This window comes from Prunus avium, chromosome 5, assembly GCF_965620075.1.
Source record: "Prunus avium chromosome 5, drPruAviu1.hap1.1, whole genome shotgun sequence".
Taxonomy (NCBI): Eukaryota; Viridiplantae; Streptophyta; class Magnoliopsida; order Rosales; family Rosaceae; genus Prunus; species Prunus avium.
In genome coordinates this window covers 16,885,597-16,908,608 of record NC_142288.1, presented here as the reverse complement: position 1 = coordinate 16,908,608, position 23,012 = coordinate 16,885,597, and the positions used below count along the sequence as shown (strand labels likewise).

Sequence of the window (23,012 nt, the reverse complement as noted above, 5' to 3'; positions counted from 1 at the left end):
CATCAACAATTATGATTAATTTTAGGCAATCTGAACAGTAAAATTTCACATCCAACAGTTCAAATTTAAATCCAACGGTCAAAATAATATTTATAATTAATCTAAATCAGATCCAACCCCAAAATTTATTCCAAACTCTATAAATAGACATTCATTTGGTAAATAATCCACCAAAAATCATTTTTTTCATTTCTCCCTTTGTTATATTTTTTTCTTCTTGTTGAAAATGACCCCAAAATCCCAAAAAGGGGTGAATTGGAAACCAAAAGAAGATGAGGCATTGTGCAAAGGGTGCGTTTCTATCTCTGAAGATGGGGCTATTGGCACCAATCAATCAAATGACTCATTTTGATTGCGTGTGTACCAAAAGTTTTTGGAAAATGATTTGGGCATGAGCGGAGCTAGGGTACGATCACCGCAAGCTATTGCTTCTCGGTTCAAGATCATCAACCAACAATGTTCTCTATGGAAGACATGTATGACAAAGGCCAATGCAAGGCATGTGAGTGGCTCCACATCTTCAAGATTGTTGGTTGTCTTGCATTGACCTTTGTCATACATGCCTTCCATAGAGAACATTATTGGTTGATGATCTTTAACCGAGAAGCAATAGCTTGTGGTGATCGTATCTCGGCTCCGCTCATGCCCAGATCATTTTTCAAAAACTTTTGTACACACGCAACCAAAATGAGCCCCATCTTCAGAGATAGAAACCCACCCTTTGCACAATGCCTCATCTTCTTGTGGTTTCCAATTCACACCTCTTTGGGGTTTTGGGGCCATTCTCAATAAGAATGAAAGTAGAATGAAAAAATATAACAAAGGGAGAGAGGAAAAAAATGATTTTTGGTGAATTATTTACCAAATGAATGGATATTTATATAGTCCAATAAGTTTTGGGGTTAGATTTGATTTAGATGAATTATAAATCGTACTTTGACCTTTGGATTTAAATTTGAGTCGTTGGATGTGAAATTTTACGGTTCAGATTGCCTAAAATTAATCCTGATCGTTAATGTAAAATATAGCCGTTGGAATTATAAAATAAAAAATAAAAAACAGTCCATCACAACTTTTGAAAACATAGCTATTGGAATCAACTTGCACAAAGGCCAGCTGTGTCGTACATCTTACTGGCAAGACAGCAAGCCTATCACGTGAGGCCCAACAATTTTGCATCTTCATGTGGGTTTTCAAGCCAAAAAAATAAAAATAAAGCAAAATTTGAGCTCCACATAAAATACCAGTCCAGACAAAACTTGAACTGGAATTCCACCCTTGAAAAAACATGGGTTGGAGAAGAATAATGAAAATTTGGGTTTCCACCCCAATGGTTGGAGATGGTCTAAGAACTAAGTTTCCAAATTCTTCTCCATTGAATACACCATTGGATGTGCTCTTATGCCATAACCAAGGGGTAAAAACCCAAATTATGAGTTTTGAGTCCAAAAATTTTCTCCAACCCGTGTATTTTGGGGGATGTAAATTTGAGAAATGTCAAATTTTGGGTGGAATTCCAGTCCAATTTTTGCCTGGACTAGTATTTTATGTAGAGCCCAAACTTTGCGCTTTTTTTTTTGCTTGAAAGCCCATGTGAAGACGAAAAATTGCTGGGCCCTGCGTGACAAGTTTGTTGTCTGGCCAGTAAGTTGTGCAACACAACTAGTCCCTGTGCAAGTTGATTCCAACGACTATATTTTCAAAAGTTGTGCTGTGCTGTTTTTTATTTTATTCCAACAACTATATTTTACATATGGTGTTGTACTTGTTTTTATTTTTAAGTGAAATTCTATTATGCTTTGGAGGAAAAAAAAAATTTAAGTCCTAAAAATACATGAATATTTGTATTTTGGAGGATGAAAATTGAAGTTTAGCCTCAACATGGGCCATCTCCAACTCATGAGACCAAACACAAAATATCCCAAATTCTCTCTCAACCCAAGAAAATGAAGGGGCCAAAATTTGAGAAAACCCAAACTTAAGGCCAAATAGCAATCCAATTATTGCATAGACTCAAAACAATTTCAATAGAGCCAAGGAATCAGAATGAGGACCTCACTGCAGTAGTTGTTGGCATGCCAAGTGTCGTCTTATAGTGATATTGCTATTAGAATCCAATGACAACAATTCAAACTTCGTTTTTTTATTTTTATATTCTAATAATAAATTAAATCAATAATCTATATTAAATCTAAACTATTTTAATAGTAATAAAAAAAAATCCAATAACTTAAATTTAATCTAGATCGTTGATTTAAGTTATTATTAAAATATATATAAAAAAAAAGAAGATTGAATTATTGTCGTTGAATTCTAATAGCAACATCACCACAAACTAACACTTGGCACACTACCTACGTCAGGTAGTCAACAACCACTACAGCATGCGCGCTATTTTAATTCCCTTGCACATGCCTACTTTAGAAACAAGCGGGCTCCACTGAAATTTTTTGGGATCCAAGCAATAACTAAATCGCTTTTTGACCTCAAATTCAAATATTTTTGGTTTGGCCAAATGGATTAAAGATTTAGAGATGTTCTATAAAAAAAAACCCAATGGAGATCCAAATTTGAAGATGACCAATTTTTCATCTTTAAAAGACTTCTATCACTCTAAGCAAATTCTTCACTAAAGCTAACTTTTTGCATCTTCATATTTGAAGATAAAGAAACGAGTTTCTTATATGAATATTATTACACCTAATGATTCCTCCACGTAATCTAGTTTATCTTTGATTTGCTGTTTGCTGTATAGTAGAATGCAATTATGAATTTCTTTTACCTGACCAATGTTTCGCTCACCCAATAAAAAGGCAGACTTCTCTACAAGACCATCCCCAAAATCTCAAAAATATATATATAAATGCCTTAATAATGGACTGTAGAGGCCCAAAAACAAGCCGTAGAACAGCCCAAAAAGGCTGTTCTGCACTATTCTACCAAGTTTTTTTACTGTATTTGTTTTGTAATTAGCGCCCCTTCTATTGTGTGGATCTAAATTTTGTTAAGATATTCGTATACATGGAGTGGCAAAGTTAAGACACTCTTCATTGTAAGGGTGTTTAGCTCATTTGACCTTAAATTAAAGACGAATGTATTTTTAATTAATTTAAAAACCAAGTGAATTCCAAAATATCAGACTAATTAACAATGTAACTTGGCTTAACAAAGAGATGGTACAAAATATGTCTTGCTTCCAACCTCAACAATTTAGAGAGACAACAATTTCTTGTGGAAAGACAATTGTGAGAGGCCTTTCCACTTAGAAAGATAATCTAGCAAGACCACCATTGTCACATTCCAAGCAGTGAGATTTAAAGCAAGGCAACGTCTCACCTCTTATTGGCAAATATACATTGTTAAATAGTGAGGTAATTTGGGTCACTCAATATATTAGCATATCTTTATAAGCAAAACCAAATAATAAAATTCTTTTTAAAAGAAGAAAAAAAAAAAGAACAAGGGCATCAGTTCTCCAAGGTGATATATAAAACATCAATGAATGTTTCAGATGCAAATTACCCATTAATATCAATGAGGATCATCAACTGCCCAAATAAATAAAAACAACAAATAATCCAGAATTATCAAGAATTTAGCACACGACCCAATTCAAAACAATGTGTGTGAGAGTGAACGAAATTAGAAGTGAGAAAGCGATCAGAACCTGTCGGGATTCACAGTAACATCACACTGTTACAGTCAGTGGATTGACAGACATGAATTTCTATCGTCACCTCGCTTTCTTCTATTCACAACAATTTTTTTGGCTAAAACATGAAAATTACAACAACAAAAGGGGGAAAAAAGAAGGGACTGGTAGAAGGAGACAGCTCAGAACTTCTTAGAGGGTTGTGACCGTCATAGAAGGTGCTCAAGAGCAGCCGACTCTGGACACAAAGAGTTTCATCAAAGCTATCAATTACAGTGAATTTTGATATAAAACACAGAGAGACTCATAAGGGAGAGAGTGGAGGCTGCTTCTGTAGCAAGAGGTGAGAGAGGGGCTTGGAGTTGAGAGGAGGTGGATGCAGAAGAGGCAATTTATAGGCACCACGGGAGAAACCCTAGTTTCCTATTGAGTATGGGCTGAAACGTCGGCTGGACTGGATAGGGTAACCAGGGTGAAAGTGAAATGTTTTGTATGGGCTTTGAAAACGGGCTGCTGCTGCATCACGAATATTTATGATATTTTGGAGCAATAATTGCTGAATTTGTAACCTATTTTGGTCATTAAATTACAAAAATGGTTATTGTAGTTCCTCAACTTTTACTTTTTTTTTTTTTTTTTTTTATAGCAATGTTTGTCCTAATGCTAGTTCTCCGGGACTATTACTCCTCTTATTATTATGTTTAGGGTTTTTTTTTCCACAAATTGTGCCTCATGTTTTCAAATACTTAATTGAAAAATACTGGTCTCTTTCCCCAAGTAGAGACTCTTAAATTATTGTTAATAATAGTTTGAATATATCAGTTTTTCTTTTTTGTGTTTTTATGAATTATTTTTTCACTGGTGTTTGGAATTCAATGCTTGCAAAAAGAATAATTTAAAAAATTTGAGGGCCCTCTGCAAAAAATTTATATATATATATAAATGCAATGACTTAATGCCCTAAAAACAAATTTTTATATTACTTAGATTCATCATCAATTAACATGTAAAACTAATATCCACAAAAATCTTTCAAGAAAATATGTCTAGTATAGTTGTATGGTATGGTAATATTGTCTAGTTGGTCATGGATTCAATGCTCATTGAGGTTATTTTATGGAGAAATTTTTGTTATTTCAACAAAAGAAGTGAAAAAGAAACCACTAAGACCACACTTGTGTAAATATGTTGTGCGCTCACGTATATATATAATGTATATATGCATATATAATACATGTAAAAAAAATTCGGGACCCTCCAAAACCGGGAGTCATGCACGGTAACACCACTTGCACTATGCCAGGGGCGGCCCTGATATCGGCAATAGTTATTTCTTTGGACAAGTATTCATTGTCACTAAAAGAACCATTGTACCGATATCAAGGTGATAGGAATTAAGAGTTGGAGGGAAAAACTGTAAAACAGTTTTGATTAGTTAGTTAGCCACGTGTCAAGTTTTAGTTGAGAATTTGTTACAATTGCTGTTGTAACCTCAATGATGCTTTATTACCAATTGGAGTAGCCATTGTACGGGCATGTTGAGAAATATACAGAAAATATTCTTTGGGTTCTCTCTGTTCTTGGTTAATATTCTAAGGTTGAAAGATAGAGTCCTATCATTGGTATCAGGCCATTGATCCTCTAAGCTGTTCCTTTAGTGTATGACTCGTGCTCGTGTTCGTACTCGTTCGTTAACAATGGATGCTCATGTTGCTACGCTTGAAGCCTCTAATTCCAAGAACCAACTCATTTTGGAATCGATTCAGTGTCTTCTTGAGGATAAGTTTGCGGCCATCGACAAACGCCTCGATTCAATTGACTCTTGTCGTGAGGGTTCTGATCAGCCATTCCCGCCTCCATCTGATGACGACGATGGTGACGGCTTTCGGCGGCGAGGAGAGAGGGATCATTGAGAGAGGGAAAGGGGTTTTCCTTCTGAGAATCGTATGCCCTTTGTTAAGATGGATTTTCCCAGATTCAACAATGGGGATGATCCAATTGAATGGATTTACAAGGCTGAGCAGTATTTTGATTATTTTTCGGTGCCACCTGAGAAAAAGGTCAAAATGGTTTCCTTCCATTTGGATCGTGAGGCCTTGCAATGGTATCAATGGGAGGAATGTGCTTCTTCTTTCTCCAAATGGGAAGATTTTACCAGGGAATTTTGCAGAGAATTTGGCTCTCATGGGTTTGAGGATTTTGCAGAGTCGCTCTTTAAGCTTCATCAAACAGGTCCTTTAAAGGATTATATCGCTGAATTCAGACGCTTGGCAACTCGAATCCGTGATCTTAGTCCAACTTTTCGATTGAGCTGTTTCATTGGAGGATTACGAGAATAACTCAAGCATGATGTCAAGTTGCTTTGTCCTGCTACAGTTCATGAGGCCATGAATATTGCTCATGAAGTGGATGCTAAACTCCAAAAGTTGAGGTTTGCACATTCTTCTGGAATTTCTAGGTCAAGATTGCCTCTTTTACCAATACACAATGGCTTAGTTCCTGCTAAAACTGAAATTGTTCCTAGAAAGGATATGCTTATCAAGAAATTAACCCCTGAGGAAATCCAATATAAAAGGCAGAATAATCTTTGTTTTTATTGTGATGAAAAATTTGTGAGGGGTCATAAGTGTGCAAGGAAGCAAATCTTGTTGTTGGATATGGGTTATAATAGTTCGGAGGAGGAGGAAATAGTTCATGAATTACAACAACTTGAACAAGTAGCTGAGGTGAATGCTTGTTGTATCACAGCTTGTCCTGTTGTAGCACGATATTGTCCGCTTTGGGCCCTCCTCTCTGCCTTCACGGTTTTGTTTTTGGGAGCTCACGAGCAACTTCCCCATGGGTCACCCATCATGAGATTGCTCTAGCCCCCAACTCGCTTAACTTCGGAGTTCCCATGACTCCGAAGCCAGTGAGCTCTCAAAAGGCCTCGTGCTAGATGGAGGCGGGTATGTACATATAAGGCACATCACCCCCTCTCCGTTGGTCGATGTGGGATCTCACATGGAAGCTCTCATAATTTCATCCATAGTGGAATGGTTAAGAAGTTGGGTTGGAAGTTAGATCAGTCTCATATTTGTGATGTCATGATTGCTGATGGTGGACAAGTTCAATGTAAAGGTTGTTGTGCTGCTGTTCCTTTAGCCATAGGGAATTATGTGTATACTTCTGATATGTTTGCTTTGCCATTGGGAGGCTGTGACATTGTGTTAGGGGTTCAATGGTTGAGAACTCTTGGTCCAATCTTGTGGGACTTTGAGAAATTAACTATGAAATTTTGGTATGGGAAGGAGCAGATTTGTTTATCCAGTTCCAGGCCTCAGCCTCCACAACCTATTTCTTGTCATCATATGGACAAGTTGTTGCTTTCAGGATGTTGTGGAGTGATTCTCTGTGTTGTGGAATGTGAAAATATGACCACACCTGTAGATGATTTATCCTCACCACAACAACATGAATTGCAAGCCTTGTTGGATTCTTTTTTCTGCAGTTTTTGGCACACCAACAACTCTCCCTCCTGTGAGAGACCATGATCATCGGATACCATTGGTTGCTGGTTGTAAACCACCAAGCATTAGACCATATGCTTATGGACCACTTCAAAAGTCAGAAATTGAAAAATGTGTCAAAGACCTGATGGATTCTGGTTTTATAAGGAACAGTCATAGTCCTTTTTCTTCTCCTGTTTTGTTGGTCAAGAAGAAGGATAGCACATGGAGAATGTGCATGGATTACAGACAATTAAATGAGTTAACTATAAAGGACAAATATCCAATTCCACTTATTGATGATCTGTTGGATGAATTGCATGGGGAGAAGTATTTTTCCAAATTGGACTTGAGGAGCGGCTATCATCAGATTAGAGTTCATCCAGAGGATATTGAAAAGACAGCTTTTCGGACTCATGAGGGACATTATGAATTCCTTGTTATGCCCTTTGGATTGACAAATGCTCCAGCCACATTTCAAGGTTTGATGAATGAGATTTTCCGAAATTGTTTAAGGAAGTTTTTCTTGGTATTTTTTGATGATATTCTAGTTTACAGTACTTCATGGTCAGATCATTTGAGGCATTTACATACTGTTTTGGAAATTCTAAAGCATCATCAACTTTTTGTCAAGATGTCCAAGTGTGCCTTTGGAGTTTCTACTATTGAGTATTTGGGCCACATCGTCTCTAGGCAAGGAGTTGCAGCTGATCCTTCCAAATAAAAGGCCGTTGCATAGTGGCCTATCCCTACTTCTGTGAAGAGTTTGAGAGGTTTTTTGGGTCTCACAGGCTATTATCAGAAATTTATTCCTCACTATGGTAGGGAAAGTTTCCCTTTGACTCAGTTAACCAAGAAGGATGGCTTTGTTTGGTCTCCAGAGGCTACTACTGCCTTTCACAAACTCAAGGAACTCATGTTATCTCCCAGGGTTCTTGCCTTGCCAGATTTTACCAAACCTTTTATCATTGAGAGTGATGCTTTTGGTTATGGTATAGGAGCTATGTTACAACAGGAGGGAAGGCTTATTGCTTTTACCAGCAAGACTCTTGGTCCTAGAAACCACGCCCTTTTTGCTTATGAGAGGGAAATGATGGCAATTGTTCAAGAAGTGGCATCATTACTTGCAAGGACGACACTTTATCATTAAGACATATCACCATAGTCTTAAATACTTTCTGAACCATAAGGCTCACACTCCTTTTCAGCAAAAATGGGTCACTAAGCTTTTGGGCTATGATTATGAGATACAATATAGGCAAGGGAGTGATAATAAAGCAGCTAATGCTTTGTCTAGATTTCCTATCAGTCACAGTTTTTCTACTGACACAGTTCAAGTCTTTGCCATGGATACCGTGGCCACTGGAAATGATGTTGCTAAGCAGTATATTGAGAATTTGGCAATTACATATCCTTATCACAGTTGGATGGATGATTTACGAAGGTACAATGAGGGTGATCCTTGGATTATCAGTAAAAAGCAACAAATTCTAGCTGTTGCTGGTCATACACAATTATCTCCTTCACATTTTCTTTCAACAGCAAATCATTTACTCAAATTTCATATTGATAATGGTCTCCTCAAATATAACTCCAGAATAGTCCTCAGTCCTGATTCAGTTTGGAAGGCCAAAGTTTTTGCTGCTCATCACTCAGTTCCTACAGCTGGTCATGCTGGTTTCTTAAGGACTTATCAAAGATTATCTCGGAGTTTTTATTGGCCAGGTATGAAACATGATGTGCAGACAATGGTGGCTGAATGTCACACCTGCCAGCAACACAAGTATGAAACTGTGACTCCTGCTGGATTATTGCAACCCCTGCCTATACCAAATAAGGTGTGGACTGACATCTCAATGGATTTTATTGTTGTGTTACCACCTTGCCAAGGGAAATCTTTCATTTTTGTGGTAGTGGATCGTCTGAGCAAGTATGCCCATTTCATTGCTTTATCCCATCCTTACTCAGCTGCTACCATTGCTCAAATCTTTATGGATCATGTGTTTAGGTTACATGGTATGCCTAGCTCTATTGTTTGTGACAGGGATCCAATATTTGTTAGTGACTTATGGAAAGAATTCTTCAAATTGCATGATGTAACATTACGGATGAGCTCTGGTTACCATCCACAGACTGATGGCCAAATTGAAGTAGTTAATCGGTGTTTGGAGACCTATTTGAGGTGCTTTGCTGCAGCTCAACCCAAAAAATGGTTGCTTTGGTTGTCTTGGGCAGAATTTAGCTATAATACAGCATATCATACATCAACCAAGTTAACCCCATTTGAAGTTGTTTATGGTCAGCCCCCACCCACTGTCACACCATATGAGCCAAGCACTACAAGATTTGCCAATGTTGACAGAAGCTTGGCTGCAAGGGACAGAATGTTGACCTTGCTCAAATCTAATCTCCTTACGGCACAGAATCGAAGGAAGACTCAAGCTGATAAACATCGATCAGAAAGGGAATTTCAGGTTGGGGATTTGGTGTATTTGTGATTGGTACCTTACAGGTTACAATCCTTGGCTGCTCACTCCTACCATAAACTTTTGCCCAAGTTTTATGGCCCTTATGAGATACTTGAGAAGTTGGGACCAGTGGCTTACAAACTCAAATTGCCTGCTGGTTGTAAGATCCACCCCGTATTTCATGTGTCTTGTTTGAAGAAGCATTTGGGAACTCACGTGACTCCTTCTTTAACATTACCTCGAATTACTGAAGATGGTATTGTGCAAGATGAGCCACTGGCTATTTTGGAAAGGAAGCTCGTCAAACGTGGCAATGCTGCAGGGGTGGATGTCTTAGTGCATTGGAAGAGTCACACAGTAGAGGATGCCACGTGGGAGGACTACAATGACCTCAAGGCCAGATTTCCTGATTTCATTGCTCAGGTTGAAGCTGCTTTCAATTCCAGATGAATCAAGTTGCGTTTTCTTCGGCACCTCTGTTTTCATTGTACTAAGTTTTCAATACTTGTAAACTTAGTTTCAAAGGGAGGGGTAATGATAGGAATTAGGAGTTGGAGGGCAAAACTGTAAAACAGTTTTGGTTAGTTAGTTAGCCACGTGTCAAGTTTTAGTTGAGAATTTGTTACAATTGCTGTGGTAACCTCTATGGTGGCTTTATTACCAATTGGAGTAGCCATTGTACAGGCATGTTGAGAAATATACAGAAAATATTCTTTGGGTTCTCTATGTTCTTGGTTAATATTCTAAGGTTGAAAGATAGAGTCCTATCACAAGGAACTTCTCCTTGGTTTGAGCCATGAAAAAAGAAAAGTTTTATTGGATTTGTAAATGTTCTTGGATTGTTAATTTTAAACTGTTTAAATGTTATCTAATTATATTTTTTATGTTTTCTCTTAGGATTTGCAGTAACATGTGATAACACAGATAAATCATCCTACGCTTTTGTTATTGACATGTTATGGACTTGCTACAAGTTGTGAACTAATAATAATTTAATTGATTCACCTTTTTACACTATTGGTTCTTTGTTGGCTAGTGAGAGTGTTGATCTGTATGCAAAAGTGATGGAAGAATTGTGACAAGAACGGTATTTGAAAACTATGGCATAGAGAAGTACCATGACGATCACACTCAATCGACTGTTTCCAATCTTCGATTTACAAAATATAAAGAACCCAAGAAAACTGGAAATGCAGTGGGTCTGGCCGGTCATACGGACAAGACTATTACCACCATTCTGCATCAAAATCATGTCAATGGTCTGGAGATAAACACAAAGGATAATGAGTGGATAGGTTTTGATCCTTTGCCTTCATCCTGCCTGTTCCTAGCTGGTGGTGGATATCAGGTATGTCACACCATTTCATTGATCTCGCTTTTTCATGGATATACATATACATGATACATACATACATATCATATATATATATAACCAATTCTTTTATAACAGTCCGACAACAAACTCAGCTATCTCATGTTTACTTACATGGAAGGGGTATTGGAATTATTCTCCTTCCTGACTTCCCCTTTACTGATATATCAGTATGGAAATTATTCCACTACCTCCCTTGCTTTTACTAATATATGAGTATGGAAACCAGTCAAATTCATGAATTCTCAAGCGTTTATTAACACGTTAAAATTTGGAAGTCAATGTTTTAAACACGAGGAATTAAGTTTTTGGAGGGGAGTAGTTGATTGCGTTCATAACTGTCCCCATTCCAAATAAGTAAATATGTAAATGAGGTTTTATATCTATAAACTCATATCGTTATGACCGGATGAGACAGAGTGAGTCAAATTAGGTTTTAAAGTGAAACATAAGCGTAGTTAAAGGAGGGGAGTGAAACATGAGCCTAACTTAAACTTAAACTTTTAGTAGTCTGATACTTCAATCAATGCATACTGGCAAGAATTTTTCAGTGATCAACTATCTATGCTGTATATTGCAAGATGAATAAAGATCTCAGATAGGATGTTTGCATTCTTTGGTTGGCCTAGGTTTGGAGCAATGGCAGAATAAGATCTTGTAAACATAAGAGTGACTTTTGAGGGAAAATGAGGTCAGATACTCGTTGGGGCTATTTTCTTTCCAGGAAGGGGTGATACAAATACCCAACGAGCTTGTCGACAAGGACCACCCAATCCAGAATAAGCCAGTGAACTTGTTGGAATATGTTCAATATTATCAAGCAAATTACACCACCATTGGAACTGATTTGATTTTCTTTTTTTAGGGGTCAAAGAATCCAAGCTAGCTCATCCCTCTTTCTTTTGCAATGTACTTTTTGTTTTTGTTTTCCTTAGCAAATGTGTCGTGTTTGTGTTTGTTTTTCTTAGCAAATGTGTTGTGTTGTGTTTGTTTGTTCTTTCAATATAAGTTTATGCAAGGCTTTGTTTCTTATTTGAGATATCAATTTGTGGTCGAATTGTAAGAGCATCTCCAAGGGAATAGGCACCAAGTACGTAACCTGGTGAAGTGGTTGAGTTGGTACGACCAAATCAAGTTGGAGGTCCCATACCATACATTTTATGTTCCCTGTTATGTAACCCGGTGTTGGGGTGTTACGATAAATCTCGAATTTTACATCAAACCTAACTTGTAGAACTTCCACAATCTTTCTCTAATGCTATAAGCTCATTGAACAAGGATTTTTTTTCTATAAAAAAAAAGAAGATAAATATATTTCATATATATTTAAAAAGAAAGCACAAAAATGATCTATAGAGAACCAATAAAAATGGAAGATTGGATGGGGAAATCAATGTGCTATAGATTTTGAAGGAAGCGATTGGCATTGCCTATCATCCTTATCTGGTTTCACTGAAATATGCTACTCACAGAAGAATCATCATGAACACGCCAAATAGTTTCACCCAACAGGTTTGCTACTGAAAGCACAGTCAACTGGGGAAAGTAATTCTTCTCCGCAACAGGAATTGTGTTCGTTACAATCACCTCTTGAAACAGGCCATTTGACAACCTTTCAATTGCAGGAGGGCTGTGAAGAAAAAGCAACAAAAGAAAAGAGTCAAAAAAAGGAAACAGAAAATAAGTCAAAAGATTTGAAGTTCTAGCAGTTCTTGTTTGCAGAAGATCTTGTGCATCTAGAGTTGGAACTTTGATCAGTAATGGGCAGCTTAGACTTACAAGAAATTTATCAACTTAGAAAGGGAAACATAAAAATAGTCAAAATATTAGAAGTTCTAGCAGTCAAACTAAAAGATGAAGGTCATCTCTGGATAGAAGTAAAAACAGCAAAGAGCCATGACATGCATCTACTCAAATAAACGAAGAAGATCAAATGCTTCAAAGGAAGTTGATACCTAAACACAGCATGAGTACAGCATGCATAGACTTCCCTTGCCCCTTCTTGATGCAATAGAGCTGCACCTTTTGAAATTGTCCCTACAACATGCAACTCATTTAGAAAAGGAATCGAAAACTGGCAGCAAAATGATATATCTCATGCAAGCTGGTTCAAGAGAGGTAAACACACGTCAATCTGACCATGAGAATAATCTCAGGGAAATCATATCACATATCAGCTGCAACATTTAAATCTAACTGGAGATATGGATGGACAGGAGAAGTTCACATACACATGGTCATTCCCCCAAAAGAAACATCATACAAAAACTTCAAAAATGGACCATAAATGTTAGCTGGTATAAAAAGGTAATGACAAAAGAGGATTAAAGGCTTTAGTCATTGAAATTTATTTAACTTAAACAAGGAAAGTAATGAATCATATATAAAAAGCATAAGTTCAATTTGACTTTTTATATCCTTTTATTTGGTTATTTATTTAAATTCAATTTGCTTTGTCTTTTTCTTCCTCTATCTTTCATTTTTATTTGTTTGAATTTATGTGCAAGGACAAATATACGATGTGAAATTGACATCAAGATCACTTGACTCACCAGCAGTGTCGATCATATCATCCACCATAACTGCAACTTTTCCTTTTACATCACCAATCAGGTTCATCACCTACAAAGGTGAAAAATTAGAGATGCAACAATTCCTTGCTCATTGGGAGTTTATTGTTAGTTACATTAATGAGCTACAACATTGACAGCCATGCCATTATGCACCTGTACGTTGTCCTAACATTTTGTAATGTCCCAAAAAAACTAGTTTTAAGAGTATGAATAAAAACTTAGAACAATGACAGAGACATGGGACACATGATGTGACTTATGACCAAAAAAAATTCACGTCAGTTGATGGGATTTAAACATTTCAGCCAGAATGACCACAGTATATTATATCCCTTCATCAAGTATAATGTTGCATGTGAAGCATTATAAGACATACAAAGATTAAAGCAGGCCATTGCTGCAGAAATTACCTCAGCAACATTGTGTCCTTGACGTCTTTTGTCTACAATGGCTAAAGGTGCATCAGATAATTTTTTTGCAAAAGCACGTGCTCTTGCAACTCCCCCAACATCAGGGGACACCACTACCAAATCATCAGAACAAATTGTCTTGCTGGCAAGATAATCAAGGATCACATGCTAAATTGCACATGAGAAATATCGTAAGTTTTAGAGAACACAAAGCTTTTACAAGTCAAGAATATAAAATCAGTGAGCTGATTCACCTCGCAATATACATGATCTACTGGTATATCAAAGTAACCTATTGACTGCCCAGAGTGAATGTCACAAGCAAGAACACGGTCTGCACCTGCTACAGTGATGAGGTTTGCAGCCAGCTTGGCTGCAATGGACTCACGCCCTTGAGTCTGGAGGAAAAAAGAACACATATTCCAGTTCAAATGCCAAATACGATGTGCTTCAATTAAAATAAAAGTAATAACTATAAAGATGTTGAACTCGTAACAAACTTAATGGTATGCCCTCCCGCTCCCATTGACAAAGTATGAATGAAACCACCCAGAATGCCATATTTCCTTAGTTTTGTTTGTAATCTTTGATCTCCAGGTACTTTCTACTGATAATATCCTAGAAAAATTCAACCTAAAACACTATGAAATAAACTTGCCTTTCTATCAGCTCTGGAATATCCGAAATATGGAATTACTGCAGTAATATTTTTGGCCGATGCCCTCCGACAAGCATCAATTACTATCTGTAGCTCCATGAAGTTCTCATTCACAGGAGGGCAAGTTGGCTGCAGTAAGAATACATCACATCCTCTAACACTCTCTCCCAATTGGACGTAAACTTCACCATCTGCAAAGCGCTTTATGTTGATCTTCCCAAGCTCCAATCCCATGTACCAAGCAATTTCCTAAGCATAATTTACTGATAGTTAGCAATCACAAGCACAAGGCCCCAAGAACTATAAGCGATTTATTGTGTTGAAGAGACAAATATATAGGAAAGATGGTTAAGAAGTTTCTTAAGTAATAAACAATTAGTAAACAGCTAGAAATATACAACTAAAAGCATCCAACATTTTTCACACAGCTTCAAAAACTGAAGACGAAATGCATGTGACAACCTTATGTTTAAATATATATAAAGGGATATTGTCTCATGTCAGCCAATCCAACAAGTAAATCATCAGTATTAAAAAGCAAAACATGCTCTATCAGTTAATGTTAATGTCAAGGAAATGTGAAAATGCTCTTTGAAAGGTGATGTCTAACATATATACGCTAAATCAAAAGCGGATTCTGATTACCTGAGAGAGTGCAGGATTTGCTGTGCCAGAAAACAGTTTGATCCTAGGACTACTTCTGTTAACTGACTTCTCCAAGCGTGCTGATTCCAAGAACTTGGGCAGCGTCCGTTCGTTAACAATAGGAATGATTGGCTTCCCATTTCCGTATTTAATTGGCTCAGCCATATCACATTTCTACAACAATAATGCAAATACAGAAATCAACAAAACTTGAAAATGACATTGTAAATACTTTGGAACATTATCTAGAAAATGAAAACAACAACAAAACTTTATTTAGCTGCACTCAAATACCCACAGCAGAATTTCACCCAACATGTCAAAACTAATAAAAGTTGAAGAAAATTTATGTTGGAAATTGTCAAAGCCAACCCCTTTCTTTTTCTCTTTCTGGAAAATGTTTTTACAAGGCCATTTAAAGCTCCATCCTCAAAGGAAACTGCTTTTTGTTTCAATTTTGAAAGCTGAAACAACATTGAAAAATTTAATGAAAATTTTCGAGTTCAAACTACAGAACATAAAACGCAAATGTGTCTCGGTACACTTACGACGCTATTAGGAGCGTAGATTCGAGAGCCGGAGTCGTTGGGGAGCAGAGTTTTATGGCTGACAGAGCAGCGAGAGAAGAGAGACGAAAAAGACGACGCCATTGACGACGACGACGAAGAAGACGTCGGCATAATGAGTGAGGCCGCCATACCTTTACCGGTATAAAAATTAGGGTTAGGGTTAGGGTTAGGGTCTTGGACAGAGAAGAGGGAGAGTGCCTTCGTGTGCTTTGGGGGATGCTCTGAGAGAGAGCAGTGTGGCTCTTTATCTATGGCGGGGGTCTCTGTTTTTTCCACGGCATTTGCATTTTCGTATTTTCTTTTAAAATTATAAAAAAGGGTGGTGGTGGCGGAGGTGGTAGGTTCAATACGACACCGTCTCGCGTGCTGCACGTTACTTAAGGAAGTGGGGCCAGTCAAATCCATGTGAACCAATTCATCACGTCCCAATTCCTTGTACTTACTTACTAATGCTTTCATATTTTTGTTTCGCTTTCACTCAACGCATGGCCTTTTCATGTTTTTTTCCTTTCTCACTCACTTTCTTCTTTTTTTGGTTGAAAGGGGGGAGGTTTTGGATTGATTGGCTCGAAATTTAGTGCCAGTTTCCATTCTTGTGGTCAACTAAAATGGAATCTTATTAGGCAAAAGCTAAAGTTGGAATCTTTGAAATTTTTTTTGATTTTATATTCCCTATTTATCTTCTTTGACAAAGAAAGGTTCTATTTGTATGGTTGATGAAAATCATTCCAAAAATATGGAAAGTAAATCACCTCGCAAGTTTTTATTATTTATTTATCATTTTAAGACAAATTATAAAAGAATTTTGAAATTTCAATAGACCAATCAACAACTAGTATTCAATTTCGAAAAACTTTAGACCATACATAAATGAGAGATAATGCATTTAATAGTTGGATTTGTCACAATTTCTATAACCTAACAATTCTTTGAAGTGATTCCAACTTTGAAATATATTGTCCTCCACTTAAGTCCTATAGAAATATTTTTGGGGAAGGGTTATCTATTGTAAACGTCCCTGAACTTGGCCCCAGTTGCAATTGGGTCTATGAACTTTTTTTTTCGTGCCAATTACATCATTTAACTGGACAAATCGTTCCAATTAGGTCCTACCATCCAACTCTGTCAATTTGTCTGTTAAAATGAGGGAGTAAAAGCGTCCTTTCGGGTTCTTCATCTAGCATTGACCCCAACTCCACCTTCTTCTTCCATCATCGACCCAACAACAACACCTCAAGAATTTGACTATTTTGGAAAGCCACATTCTTCTTCCATCATCAACCCAACAACCCCACCTCAAGAATCTGACTATTTTGAAAAGCCATTTGTTAGAGGAGACTTTGTGTAGAAAATTCCAACATTCTGGAATTTCATAAAGACCATAAACAAAAAAACAAAAAAAACAATGAGAAAGAGAAACTTACCCTACCTAACAATTCTCTTGTTCAAGGAAACTTCTCAATTTCACAATCTCTTGGCCTCTTCCTGTGGTTTTCACCTTTTCTTTTGCTTTCAGTTGTGTTCATCAGTCTCCCTCTCTGTCTCTCCCTCTCTCTCTCCCGTAACCTATTCCCCCCTCCTCCTTCAAAACCCAGATCTCAACCCAACTTGCAAAAACTTCTGTTGAGGCCCAAAAAATCCACGGTTGGACCCGAATAAATCTTGGGCCCAATACGACACCTTCTTGAGAAAATGCCCAATTCAGAGCACGCAAAAGTCTGCTGGGCACGAGTCACAGCCCACGTGCCACACCAAATAAATAATTCGTTGTGCTAGGAATTGAGATAAGAATCATAAAATGCACTAGCTCCACAAGCCCATGCCAATTACCCTGCCAAGCATCATGACAAAAGCTTGCCATGCCAAGCGGGAAATTGTTATTTCACACCCAACCACGCTACATGCCTAAGTGGGCCCAAGCCACTCAAATGCCCGGGGCTTGCTTGAGTGGGTTGTGGTATGGAAGGTAATAAGTTGACATGAGGCCCATTGATGGGCCGAGAAATAGAAGTCCTGGGGTTGCTTGGGAGCCTCGGAACTCAAGCCCATTTCTTAGGCCCAAACATGTGGGTAAGCACAAAGGGGAAAAATAGCCCATTAACTTAACCAAATTAGCTCAACACCTCAACAAAATGGTTAGCCCATTTAACCAACCCATTATCCTAGAAAGCCCATATAATTAAAATAAAGACTTGCAAAAGCCTCAGCACCTGGCTAAGAAACAGAAGCCACGAAGGGAGCAAGGATGTCCACGTACGCAGAGCTGCTGGGAAACTCCAGCACATGGGAGAAACTAGTTTTAAGCAGAAAACATTCAAGGAACCAAGGGGTAATTGGCGCGCAGATCGCTAGGAAGGGAGGCACCTTTCAAACCAGCGTGCATACCCATTTCTTTCTCCCCATCAGATCTAGCCATGGAAAAGGGGAGAAAAGAATGAAGAAAGATAGCTGAAATTGGACATTCCTCACTGAGACAGCTGCGGGAAAATCCTAGAGCTCCCCAAATCCTGTTTTTGTGCAATTGGGCAGAGAGAATTTTACCAAATAGGATGAGTCAAAGGAAGAGAAGAGAAGGGAAGGGAAAGATTTGGCCAAATTGGATAGAAACCATTAGGGTTTCTTGGAGAAAGGAGGCTTCCAGAGGCTATAAAAGGGCCTATCTTCTACCCATCAAACCCAACCCATATCTGGAGAGCAAGCTTCCTCTCTCACCTGCAAAAACCCAGCAAATTCGTGCTCTACTCACCCTTCTCCCTCATTTTCCCCTTTTTGGCAGATTGCTATAGCATTTGACAGAGCCTCTGCTAAGCTGCTGGAAAAACACTCAAGCCACCCATTCCTATCTCTCTCTCCCTCATTCTCTGCCCAACCTTCCTACAAACCCTCTCATCTCCTACCTTAATACCTCTCTTTTTCCCAGAAACGCATAAGCTTTCTCTTTAGTGCTAAACTCATGACAATTTTGCTTCCATTCTACAAGCCTCTCATGCTAAGCTAGAGAATCAATCTGTAAGTCATTGTTATTTTCATTGGTAAAGATAACCAAGGTGTTTCCTAAGGCTTCATTCCCCTTTCGAAACATTCTTGGGGCATGATCTTCAAACTCAGACATAGGGGCATAATTTCACCAGATCGCTTCTTACGGCAGCCCAGCCCATTTGTAACTGCCAGAAGAAAAAGTCCCCTACAACTTCTTTGCCAAAAACCTTAGTTTGGGTACCTCAAGGAGATGCTTTTCTGGTAAAAAAATAAGACACAAAACACAACACTTATTTCACATAATATACAAAACCTAAAATCCCAATTAGACAACTTCAATATGTCTTGACGTTAGGACTGTGGAGGGTTTAAGGGTAGAGTAGGTTCTTTGGCTTTCTCTCATTGGTTTTAAGGGGGTTAGGTTGGGATCTAGGTTTTGAGGGGGTGGGATAAGGAGGAGGGGGGAAATGGGTTATGGGAGAGAGGGAAAGACAGAGAGGGAGAGCTGAGAGAGAGCGAAAGAGAGACAGAGAGGGATTTGGATCTGGATTTTTATTTATTATTTTTAAGTTTATTTATTTATTATTTATTTATTTTAGTTTAATTATATTTTTCAGTTTTTTCAGTTTTTTTATTTTTAAAATATTTTAATTAATATGGATGGTTTTAGCCCTCAAATTAACGGCCAAATTGATGGAAGGACTCAATTGGAACCAATGAGAGAGTTGGATGACCTAATTGGCACGAAAACAAGTTCACGGACCCAATTGCAACTGGGGGCCAAGTTCAGGGATGTCTACAGTAGATAACCCTTTTGGAGAATGCTAGCAACCTTATCTCCAACCTTCTCTTTTGGACCTTCTCCCTTTTCCTCATGACATGTGTCTCTTTACTTACAATTAAAACAATGTAATTAATGCATCAAACAAGCTAACATTTGTTTTTCAAATTTATCCTTATTAAATATATTGATTTTAATGTTTCCTTTAATTTATCAAAAAAAAATTTACAAACTTTTTACCACCTTGTTAAAAAGTAATTAAGAAAAAACGTTTTTTTTTAAAAGACTCTAAAGGCAACAAGACATTCAATAAGACTTAAAAAATAAATAAGAAAAAAGGTTAGTTTTATTTTATTTTTTTGTTTTCTAAAAGACTCCAAAAGGGGTAAGGAGAGACCTTAGTTTAAATCGAAAATTTGATATGCCAGAATTTTAGGGAAAGTAACCTAGAAATATTACTTTATTTCCTTTCCCATGTTTGTTTTGAGTAGGAATGGAAAGCTAATTTTGTTTAGTTTCCCATTTTTACCCCTATTAAAAATATGTTATGAATTAAAAAATAAAAAAGGAATACCATTAGTTGTTGGATAAAACTATAATTATAAATTATTAGTAAGGACAAATTAGTCAGAAAAATGTGCGTTTAATGCTAGCCTTACTTACCCATGAAAAGGGAAAGTAAAACCCAAGGAGGGAGGATGGCATCACTTTCCCCTATACTTTCCCATGTGCCAGGCAACGATTTCCCATGCCTGACTTACCAAACATGGAAAAACAATTGATTTCTCATCCCCAAGTTTCCTTTCCCATGAACCAAATGGGGCCTTACTGTATAAAAAAGTCATCTTTCTATTGAGTGTTTTTTTAGGTCATTCTTTTGTGTTTAAAAAAATACACGTTTTATCTCTATGAAAAATAGACATTTTATTTTTAAAAAACTAACTTTTTTATTATTTAATTTTGTACATGTGGTAAGAGAGTTGAAAATTTGTTTTTGAACAAATTGAAGGAGAATACATTTAATAAGGGTAAACTTGGAAAACAAATGTTAACTTATTTGATGCATTAGTTACATGGTCTTAAGTGTAAGGAAAGTGACACATGTCATAAGGAAAAGCGAGAAGGTCCAAAAGAGAAGGTTGCTAGCATTCTCAAATATTTTTACTCACCACTTTAATTCAATCTGTATTATTATCACTATTTTCAACACTTGACACGTGTCCATGGGTCTAATCATAGTTAACTCTTTACTTTGTATTTGTGGAATTATGGTTATGTTCATTGACACATATCAAGTATTGAGAAGGATGACAATGGTACTCCTTAGGTTAAAATGGTGAGAAAAAATGCAATCGATAACTTGATTTGTGTTAAGAGAAGTGCTTGCTCAAAATACTTATATTGGATACAAGTGAGAAACAATGCACTTAATGATTGTATTTGGCACAATTGTTGACGTGTGATAATATATATATATATATTTTAAAGTTGGGATAATAGTTGGTAGTACTCGTTATACAAACCACTTGTCGTCCATTTTAAAAAGGAAATGAAGAAAACAAATGGATTCCAAATGTAGTAATTTCAAATTCATTAAGTGTACTGGTGGACACGTGTTTGCCACGTCATCACTTAACAGACGACTAAACGGTCAAATTGACGGAACGGGTAAATTGGTCGAATTTTAAAACATTAGGGTATAAATTGACAAAATTAAAATCGCATGGTCCATTTCAAGAATGACCCCAAATCTTGAGGGGGTAAAATGATGTTAGTCCTTCTATATAAGTGTTCATGATCTTTCACACAACCTGAAAATACATAGAAGACATACCTAGTGTCATCTTCCTGAGTACACGATCTCTGAAATCATTTAATCGCAGCAACAACAATACTAGCAAAAGACATGAACGGCTCAAGACTTCTGATCTCTCTCAGATACTATTTCAGCTATCTCTTTATGATGAGATTATGGTTAGAGAACATGTCTGATGAGAGTAGGGTCTTAAGCTTATATAGGCTAGGTCAAGTCGTCTCTACTCATCACCAATGGCCGACTTGACTAACACTCTAGGCCCATCAAGCAATGGTTCATGCAAAAGGAAATAAATAGGATCCCTTTAATTGGCTTTAAAACTTTCGTTATTTCATAAGGTTTTGAACCTCAAGGTATAACATAATTTAAACTCTTATCAAACTTGATATAACTTAGTATCTAGTGTACCGATCTAAATAGGAATATAACAATGAAATCTATTAATATGAGTCGCATCAATTTGGCACTCGATGTAAGTGAAAATTGTACTTGACTTGATGATCATATTGATGGAAGGGATAATGGTGGAGTAATTCTTCAATATGAAGGTCAGACTGTCATGTGGTGTTATAAATCCACTCATATTTCAACACGTGCATCTATAGATCAATATTATACACAAGGTTCATGACATATAAAGTATGTCGTCCATTCATATTATAAAACATGTATTATTAACACCATGTGACGATGTGTGATGAATTTGAGTGTCCAAATAGTTAGACATACCAAATTTGTTTGGCAAAGTTAATTTTATTGAACAAATAATTAAGATATGTCTTGACATGAGACAAGTGGGATCCATATTTGTAAATCTAGCTAAATGTTCCCTAGTGTTTATGCAGGAACATCTAAATAAAATGTTCGGTTTTCGTGGGGAGATGTAATGTCTTAAAGTTTTTTTCCTTTGATTCCTTGGGCTGTCATTCTTGACTAAACTTATAGTAGATTTTACACTAAAATACAACTTGGTGATGAACTCAAACCAAAATTTTCTTCTTGATTACCAGTGGGTAAATTTAGTCGATATAGAATTAACGACACTTGTAAGGAATATTTTATTAAATTTGTCCACATTCCAATAGGCAAATTTAGTCTCAATTTGGCTCAGCTGCCGACCTCTGGCTGAACCAATTGACCAAATCAAAGATGAATTAGTAGAAGGTCATCCCTCTAAGACTAGAAACATGAACTTAATCAAATTGCCAACTCCATGTGTTATTACATGGATGAACTTTTCATTAATTGCATTCGTAACCCTCGCCAGATGTCATCAATTGGCTGGTCTCCCTTAAAATAAGTACTCCCTCCTACTAAGTAGCAAGAAGTAGCAACATAGTTTTATTTTCTTTTTGGGTTCTCATAGCAACTTAGTTTGTCACACTTTAATCATAAATTGGTATCATGAACATATTCCACCAAAAGAGAAATGGGTATCCAGAAATTTTACCAAATTGGTATATACAAAGGGCCACAGGGGGGGTTTCGTCAAAAAATAAAATAAAAAAAAGGGGCCACACCACAGGGAGGCAAACGTAAATAACATTTCTTCCATTACAAAATTGATATAAATAGAATCTTGGTTCCAAAAGGTAAATATA

At 37.0% G+C, this 23,012-nt stretch overlaps 1 protein-coding gene and 3 non-coding genes across 4 annotated transcripts; all 4 read right to left on the bottom strand.

Moving 5' to 3' along the window:
* Nucleotides 1-3,459: 3,459 nt before the first annotated feature.
* LOC148294411 (small nucleolar RNA Z101) lies at nt 3,460-3,557 on the bottom strand. Its single transcript, XR_015836165.1, has one exon. It is a non-coding gene; the product is annotated as a small nucleolar RNA Z101 (small nucleolar RNA).
* Nucleotides 3,558-3,656: 99 nt separating this feature from the next.
* Nucleotides 3,657-3,742, bottom strand: LOC148294410 (small nucleolar RNA snoR14). The gene has a single exon (XR_015836177.1). It is a non-coding gene; the product is annotated as a small nucleolar RNA snoR14 (small nucleolar RNA).
* An 88-nt stretch (nt 3,743-3,830) lies between these two features.
* Nucleotides 3,831-3,918, bottom strand: LOC148294409 (small nucleolar RNA U61). The gene has a single exon (XR_015836130.1). It is a non-coding gene; the product is annotated as a small nucleolar RNA U61 (small nucleolar RNA).
* An 8,331-nt stretch (nt 3,919-12,249) lies between these two features.
* LOC110754939 (ribose-phosphate pyrophosphokinase 1) lies at nt 12,250-16,138 on the bottom strand. The gene is made up of 8 exons (XM_021956070.2): nt 15,815-16,138; nt 15,267-15,440; nt 14,622-14,870; nt 14,218-14,361; nt 13,964-14,131; nt 13,533-13,602; nt 12,936-13,017; nt 12,250-12,610 (listed from the first exon to the last, which is right to left on the bottom strand). The coding sequence occupies exons 1-8, from the start codon at nt 15,962-15,964 to the stop codon at nt 12,430-12,432; spliced, it is 1,218 nt and encodes a 405-aa protein (XP_021811762.1). The 5' UTR covers nt 15,965-16,138; the 3' UTR covers nt 12,250-12,429.
* Nucleotides 16,139-23,012: the final 6,874 nt, after the last annotated feature.